This window comes from Bison bison, unplaced genomic scaffold (assembly GCF_000754665.1).
Source record: "Bison bison bison isolate TAMUID 2011002044 unplaced genomic scaffold, Bison_UMD1.0 scf7180017864371, whole genome shotgun sequence".
Classification (NCBI taxonomy): Eukaryota; Metazoa; Chordata; class Mammalia; order Artiodactyla; family Bovidae; genus Bison; species Bison bison.
This window is the reverse complement of record NW_011494943.1, coordinates 6653391-6661512: the sequence shown is the minus strand read 5'-3', so window position 1 is coordinate 6661512 and position 8122 is coordinate 6653391. Positions and strand designations below refer to the sequence as shown.

Below are 8122 nucleotides of genomic sequence, written 5' to 3'. Positions count from 1 at the left end.
TGTGGTATGTAAACTCTTAGTTGCCAGCTGTGGGATCTAGTTCCCTGACCAGGAATTGAACCTGGCCCCCCTGTATTGGGAGCGAGGAGTCTTAGCCACTGGACCACTAATTTATCCTTTATAAGGACACCAGTCACTTGCCTTGGGCCCATCCTGATCCAGCGTGACCTCGTCTTAACTTGACGACCTCTGCAAAGATCTTGCTTCCAAACAGATCCCAGGTTCTGAGTGAACTACTGGGTGAAGGATGCTGTTCAGCCTGCACAGGGGGCGAGCAGAGAAATAGGAAAGCCTTCCCAGAGCCTTTGCCACGCAATTTCTGTTCGGCCTGCAGACCCACAGAAGCCCTGTGTGGAACACGCCTCTCCATCTTTTCTTTTTTTTTTTTTTAAAACCAGGACTTCCCTGGTGGTCCAGTGGCTAGAACATTGTGCTCCCAATGCGGAGGGCTTGGGTTTGATCCCAGCTAGATCCCATGTGCTGCAATTAAGAGTTTGCCTGCTGCAGCTAAGACTCAGCGCGAATAAATGAAATATTAAAAAAACATCTTTGGAGAACTCCCTGATGGTTCAGTGGTTAGGATTCCATGATTTCACTGTGGAGGGAGCAGGTTCAATCCCTGGTCAGGGGACTAAAATCCCATAAGCCCTGCGGTGCGGCCAAGAAAAGGGAAAAAAAAAATCTTTGAGGGCCCCCAGGAGTAGGGGTTTCCTAGGCTGGAAACCACAGCTCTGCAGTCAGAAGGTCTAAAGGTGTGTGGCCATCTCTGCCCCCGGGTGGGTGGGATAAGGTCAAGGGGGGAGGTCAGCCACGGGGGCCTCCTCTGTCGTTTCCATCAGCGACGGCCTGAAGCTCAGCGTCCTCCTTCCTCTCATCTTTGCCGTGTTGCTGCTTCTCTTCATGGTGGCCTCACTCGTGGCTTGGAGAATGGCGAAGCGACCGAAGAAAGGTGAGGGGACCGGGCTGATGCTGGGCTGGGTTGGGCTGGGCTGGGCTGGGCTGAGTAGCAGCGTGTGGGGTTGATGGCCCACGTGGTCATCCCGGAGCCTTCGGACCCACGGATGGCCTGCAGACTCCGGAAGGGTCGCTGTCCCAAAGGCCTCAGCAGCTGGCGGTTTGAGGGGCTGGAGCTTGGAGGTGAGCCCAGGAGCTTTCAGCGTCAGTCTGCCTTGAACATCCCTCCTTGTTCTTCTTGCCTCTTGGCTCTGCCTCCCTGTCCCTTTCCTGATTTGGCTCTCGATGGCAGAGGTGACAATGGCCTTAGGCAGGCAGCCCTTCTAGGGTACCCACACCCTTTAGAGTTTTGACGTGAGGGACTGAGTTGACATGGGGGCAGGGGAGACACCCACAGGAAGGTGTGCACACACGAGCGAATGGACACACAGGCGCATGAACCCATGGACACGCGTGCACGCGCAAACACCGCCCACACGTGAATGCACACGCGTGCTCAGACACACACATACAGTCCTCTGGGTTTCCTCAGAAAGGTTGGTGGCCACTCCCATTTTTATTTATTTTTGGCCATGCTGGGTCTTTGTTGCTGCTCAGGCTTTTCTCTAGTTGCGGCGAGCAGAGGCTACTCTCTAGCTGCAGGCTTCTTATTGCAGTGGCTTCTCCTGTTGCAGAGAACGGGCTCCAGGGCATGAGGACTTCAGTAGTTGTGGCTCCTGGGCTCCAGAGTATAGGCTCAAGAGTTGGCATGCATGGGCTTAGTTGCCCCAAGGCATGTGGGATCTTCTGGGACCAGGGATCAAACTCATGTGGCTTTGCATTGGCAGGCGGATTCTTTATCACTGAGCTACCAGGGACGACCCCAGGCCTATTTTTGCTCTTCCTCTTCTCCAGCCTTTTCTCAAGCTACCCTCCTGTTCTATGTAAATTTACCCTTTAGGGAAGGGCCCCTGCTCACGAGTCTGCACTTGTCAGTCATGAGGTTTGGGCTCAACCAACCCTTTTCCTGTCTGGCTCCACTTCCACATTCTTACAATGATTGCGCCTTCTCCTTCTCAGAATCCAGCGGGACCCGAGCTCTCACGGGGCCCTGACTCTTGGCTCATCATATTTTCTCCCAAATGTATTGTCTGTGACCTAAATACATTCTGTCCCACCTAAAAACCGGGGTGGGGGTGGGGGTTATATTATTTCTTTGTAGTCTCCAAAACTAGGTGCAGGAGATGGCAGGGAGATAAAGAAATAAGAACCAGCTGAACGCTGGTCCATAGAGTGTTGACTCAGCTCAAGTGCTTCACTTGGAGAGCAGCTTAGAACAATCCTGTCTCATGAGCAAGCTGTGCTGCCAGAGCCCTTGTGTGCCTGGTCCAGCCAGCACCGGGAAAGCACAGAACAGGCTCGGCCACCTAGCAGCCCACATCCCACCTGAAGACTAACCAGAACTCAATGGGACAAGGGTGTTGTTGTTTCGTTGTTTAGTCGCTCAGTCGTGTCCGACTCTTGTGTGACCCCAGGGACTGTAGCCCACCAGCCTCCTCAGTGCATGGGATTTTCCAGGCAAGAGTACTGGAGTGGGTTGGCATTTCCTTCTCCAAGGGGTCTTCCCGACCCAGGGATCGAACCTGGGTCTTCTGCACTGGCAGGTGGGTTCTTTAACCACAGAAGGGTGATGAGACAGACATAAATCAAATACCCTGGGATCCGGCAAGGGAGGGATTTGACAGCCTGTGTAGCTGTGGAAAGTATGTGTGACTTGAGTTGACCCCTGAAAGATGACAGGCAGGTCAAGAAATGGTGGAGTTACAGGCAGAATTCCAGAAGTTTTAGGCTGAGCCTAATCCCAGAGGAGTTGATAGCTGACTGATCACACAGTTCTGTGATGTGGGGAACAGATGGACCGAGGTCTCCTTATTTGTCATCTGAACGATGAGAATTAGAACCAGGTCTCTTCTCAGGTGGCTCAGCAGTAAAGAATCTGCCTGCAATTCAGGAGATGCGGGTTTGATCCCTGAGTCAGGAAGATCCTCTGGAGTAGGAAATGGCAACCCGTTCCAGTATCCTTGCCTGGGAAGTTCCATGGACTGAGGGGCCTGGTGGGGCGACAATTCACGAGATTGCAAGGAGTTGGATGCAACTGAGAGACTGAGAGTGCACGCGCGCGTGCGCACACACACACACACACACACACTCACTCACTCACTCTTTTCTCTGAGCCTGAAGCCTAATTCACTTCATTTCTTCCCCAGACCTGGGGGCATGGGTGAGTCTCTGAATGGGCTTTCTAACTCTGCTTGTTTTTGTCTTTTAGCTTCTGGGACATCCCCAGTGCAGGTAAGAGAGTCCCCGAGGTCAGAGCAGAAACACTGGACACCTTGCCCTTCTTGTTTTCCGTCTCCCAGGAGCACCGAGGCCCAAGTGCCTCAGACAATCCCTGTGTCCAAGTGCCCGTATGCTCACGACCCAGCTGCAAGGGCTGGGAAGGGGCCCTGGAAGATGCTGGAATCAGCAAGAAGGGAGGGGGCTTGGGACGGGGCAGGCGTGGGAGGCTGAGAGGAAGTGGAGGTTGCAGAGGAAGCTGGGAGCCATGTGTCCCTCCATGGAAGAGGAACCTGAGTCTCGTCTCCTAGGTGCTTCAGCCCCCGGGGAGCGACATCTGCTACGCAGACCTGAACCTGCAGCAGATTGAAAAGCCCTCTGGCTCCTCCCGGAAGAAGGCCTCTGGGAGGGCCCCCTCCTCCCCGCAGGCCTACTCAGGGGACGGGGACTATGCCAACACGGTATGTGCTCGCTGGGACTGCTGTGGGGCTCGGACCAGACCCACTTTTGCCTCCTCCTTTGAGGCTGGGTTTTCTCTCGCCCACGTGGGAAGGTGGGCGCTGAGCAAAGATGCAGCCGTCGAAAGACTGGCTGGCAGAGCCCTTGCGGGCTTTTGGCCTTTGGCATCACCTCCATACCAGACCTCAGCACTGGAGACTCAGAGTCCGGTCAGACACGGTCCATTTGCTGGGTGCGGCCGAGTGACCTGGTATTCTGTGCAAAATGTGCTGCCCTGGCACAGAATTGAGGGAGAGCACCTTCTGCTACAACTGGAGCTCAGGGTGCCTGGCTGAATGGAGGGAGGAGGGGCTGGAGGGCCTGGGAGAAGCCTCCAGAAGTCCTGGAGGGTCTGTCTCCCTGGGGTCCTCCAAGGCCTCCTCCACATGTGGGCAGCCTCCGGCCAGCACCTCTAACCCCGAGGACATCTTCACTGCAGGCTGACGTTTTCAGGGACAACATCCCTTACACCCCTCTAACCCCGAAGACATCTTCACTGCAGGCTGAGGTTTCCAGGGACAGCATCACCTACGCAGCTCTGTCTTTGGACACCTCGGATGAACAGCCAACCTACAGCAACATGGAGCATCTCAACAACCCCCCTCCCAGCAGGATCCTTGAGAAGTCCACGGTGTACAGCACCATCAGAAAGCCTTAGCCTCAGCCCCAGAGGCCCCTCTCTGAGCCCCCTCAAGACCTCTGAGTACCTTCCTGCTCCATTTGTCTGCTTTCTGCCCCCTCTGTCCCCTCAGGGGACCAGCCAGTGACTGAGGTCTCTGACTGATGAAGCTGGCATCATGGCCAGCTCTGGTCTGATGGCCTGGGGTCTGGTCTCAGGGAGCTTCTGAGAGTTAGACAGGGGTCTTTCCACATCCCGTTCTCTCCCACACAGCTTGAGACAGGGTTGAGGATACAATCTGGAGCTGGTGAGGGAGTAAGCAGGATGATAATGGTAATAACAGTAATTCAGTTCTATTTATTGCTTATCACGGGTGGTGGGCTTCCCTGGTAGCTCAGACGGTAAAGAATCTGCCCGCAATGTGGGAGACTCTGGTTTGATTCCTGGATTGGGAAGATCCCTTGGAGAAAGGAATGGCAACCCACTTCAGTACTCTTGCCTGAAGAGTCCCGTGGACAGGCTACAGTCCACAGGGTCACAAAGAGGTGGACACGACTGAGTGACTCACACTTTCACTTTATCATGAATGGTGGACTGAATAATGGTCCTTGAAGTTATTTGCATCCAAATCCCCAGAACCTGGGAACATTACCTTCTGCGGCAAAGGGGACTGTGTAGATGTAATGGAGTCAAGGATCTGGGGATGGGGAGATTATTCTGGGTTATCCAGCTGGGCCCTAAATATAAGCCCAAGGGTCCTTATAAGAGGGAAGTGAGAGGGTCACAGAGAAGAAGACGGTGATGGTGGTAGGAGCAGAGGTCAGCACGATATGGGCAGGACCCAGGGAATGCCACAGCCTCCAGGAGCTGGAAAAGGCAGGAACAGAGCCTTCCCTGGGGCGCCCAGAAGAGTCAGCCCGTCCGACACCTTGACTTTAGCCCAGTGAGACTGATTTCCTACTTCTGGCCTCCACAATTACAGGAGAATAAATTATTATTTTCACGAAGCCACTGTGTTTGTGGTCATTTGTTACAGGGGCAATAGGAAAAATATACTATTGTGACAGGCACTCGTCCCGAAATGCTTTACCTGCAGTAACTAATTTACTCCTTGTTACAACCCTAAGAAGATGCCTTCATTACTGTCTCCACCTTACAGATGAGGAATCTGGGCACAGAGACGGTCAGTGACTTACCAAGTTTTACCCCTAGCAAGTGGATGAACTGAAATTTGAACTTGGGCATTTGGCTCCAGAGTCCAGAGTCTGGGCCACCACCTGGACTCTGTATAGGAGGACAGTGTGTGTGTGTTTGTGTGTGTGTGTGTGTGCGCACGCATACACAGTTACTCACACAGGGATAGTCAGTGAGTATCTATAGATGCTGGACTGGGACTTCCCTGGTGGTCTGGTAGCTAAGATTCTGAGCTCCCAGTGCAGGGGATCTGGGTTTGGTCCCCGGTCAGTGAATGAAATCCCACATGCCACAGCTAGGAGTTCAGACGCCACAGTTAAACAGCAAAGATCTGCATGCCGTAACTAAGACCCAGCACAGCCAAATTAAAAAAATGTATATTATAGATGCCGGACTTACTGACTTTATCCTAGGGTCCCGACCCCACTCTCTCTGGAATTCTGACTCCTGCTTTAGCTTGTCATCTCCATGGTTGCCAAATTAGTCCAGTCCCTGGCCAGGAGTCCCTCTTGTTCTCTGCCCCTGAGTCCATTCTCCTCCCAGCAGCCACGGCTCCCTGTTTGCCCCAGGACCTTCTTTCTGGCTACTCTTCCCCTGACTTGCCCTGCTCTGTCCATGCTGGCCTTTCTCCTGTCCATCTAACTTTTATTTACCTCAGTCAGCCTTTAAAATAGGCACCTACCAGATGTTTCGCTGGATATAAAGTTTTTTTCATCCCAGATTCCAGTCATCTGGATGGATGGCATTCTGAAAAGTGACCTTTTCATGTCCTTAGAGATGGAGTTGACTAGGCCCTGGTATTTGTAAACTTTGTCCAGTCCATTCTATAGCTAGCCAGGTAGAGGACTTCTGAGTGGTGGTCCTCACAGGAGGCACTTAAGTTCTTCCGGTGTTGGGTCATGACTGCAGGAATCTCTCTTGAATCCAGCCTAATTTGTTCAAGCCTGAGAGCGCTGGGCAAATGGTCAGGGTGGGGGAAGGGAGGCAAACATATGCAAGAGGGCCGAAGGAAACTGTTTCTTAATGTTTAGAGATTACCATCTTGGTGTTGTCTCAGCCATATTCAGCTTCTCCATAGAGACTTTGCTATGGTAGACTTTGGGTTCTGGACTAGCACCTTGGTTGCAAGGGAGAGAAAATTCAGATAAGGTTCATTTGGCCTGAGTGAGGGTGGCAGTTACCATTTCCCAGGAAAACACAGTCTGTTAGGACAAACTCCAAGATGTTTAACCACTCAATTCCGGTTGAGTGCCCAGTTATTTATAGCCTGACAACGGAGCCGGAGTTTCCCTCCTTTGGTTTTTGAATCATTAATATTTAAAGATTCCACTTTATAAAACATTGGAGGGTTTGGATAGTCTCCTTTTGAGAATACGTGTGTATTTCTGGCTTTCAGAAGACAGAGCCCCTCCCCCCACTTTTTTTTTTAAAGTGAAGTATAGCTGATTTACAATGTTATGTTAATTTCCATTGTACAACAAAGCGATTCAGTTATACATATATATTCTTTTAAAATATCCTTTTCTCTATGGTTTATTGCAGGATAGTGAATGCAGCTCCCTGCACCGTTCAGCACGACCTCATTGTGTGCCCATCCTGTGGGAGTTTGCATTAACCCCAGACCCCAGTCCATCCCTCTCCTGCCCTCCGTCCTCCTTGGCAACCACAGGTCTGTTCTGAATGGACCGAGCCCTTCTGAGGGTCAATTGAGAGTCATATACCATTAATATATATACATTGGATTGGGACTTGCCCAGCAGTCCGATTCTGTGCTTCCAATGCAGGTTTGATCTCTGGTTGGGGAATTAAGACCTCACATGCTGTATAGCATGTTCAAAAAGTTAAAAAAAACTGGAGAAGGAAATGGCAACCCACTCCAGTGTTCTTGCCTGGAGAATCCCAGGGACGGGGGAGCCTGGTGAGCTGCTGTCTATGGGGTCGCACAGAGTCAGACACGACTGAATCGACTTAGCATGCTTGCATGCACTGGAGAAGGAAATGGCAACCCACTCCAGTATTCTGCCTGGAGAATCCCATAGACAGAGGAGCCTGGTGGGCTGCTGTCCATAGGGTCGCACAGAGTCAGACACGACTGAAGCGACTTAGCATGCATGCACGCACTGTGTGAAATGCATGTATAAATGCATTTTATACATTTTAAACACATTGTATAAACCTTAATTATGTTAAATTGGTTCACTGTGTTGTTCAGGTCTACTATATCCTTCTACCTCCCTGTATATTCATTCTATTAATTTTTGAATGGTTGATATTGAAACTCTAACTAAAAATCTTACCTACTTAAAAAATAATTGTATATATAGATAGTGGAACTATATGTAACCTTGTTCTCTATTTTCTAAGTCTCCTGTAAATGTGTTATCATACTTTCATAATTAAAAAAAAAAGGAATGGCTGTTATCAAAAAGACAACAAATTACAAGTGTTGGTGGGGATATGAAGAAAAGGGAATCCTTGTGCACTGTGGGTGGGGAAGTAAATTGGTATGGCCACAATGGAAAACAGTATGGAGGCTCAATA

The 8122-nt window shown here is 51.0% G+C and overlaps 2 protein-coding genes across 7 annotated transcripts in view; one reads left to right on the top strand and one right to left on the bottom strand.

Moving 5' to 3' along the window:
* The window catches only part of LOC105000323 (CMRF35-like molecule 1), a 134608-nt gene that overhangs the window by 35436 nt on the left and 91050 nt on the right, over window positions 1-8122 (top strand). For 5 of the 6 annotated variants that reach the window (XM_010856126.1, XM_010856124.1, XM_010856122.1 and 2 more), the window contains exons 5-8: window positions 840-949; window positions 3263-3285; window positions 3582-3731; window positions 4208-5386. The exons of the other annotated variant lie outside the window; for it this stretch is intronic. In XM_010856126.1, coding sequence (XP_010854428.1) covers window positions 840-949; window positions 3263-3285; window positions 3582-3731; window positions 4208-4426 — 502 coding nt within the window. In that variant the 3' untranslated portion in view covers window positions 4427-5386. Of the gene's footprint in view, window positions 1-839; window positions 950-3262; window positions 3286-3581; window positions 3732-4207; window positions 5387-8122 lie in introns of those variants that run through there. 6 annotated transcript variants of the gene reach the window in all.
* The window catches only part of RAB37 (RAB37, member RAS oncogene family), a 68523-nt gene that overhangs the window by 41797 nt on the left and 18604 nt on the right, over window positions 1-8122 (bottom strand). The window lies entirely within an intron of this gene.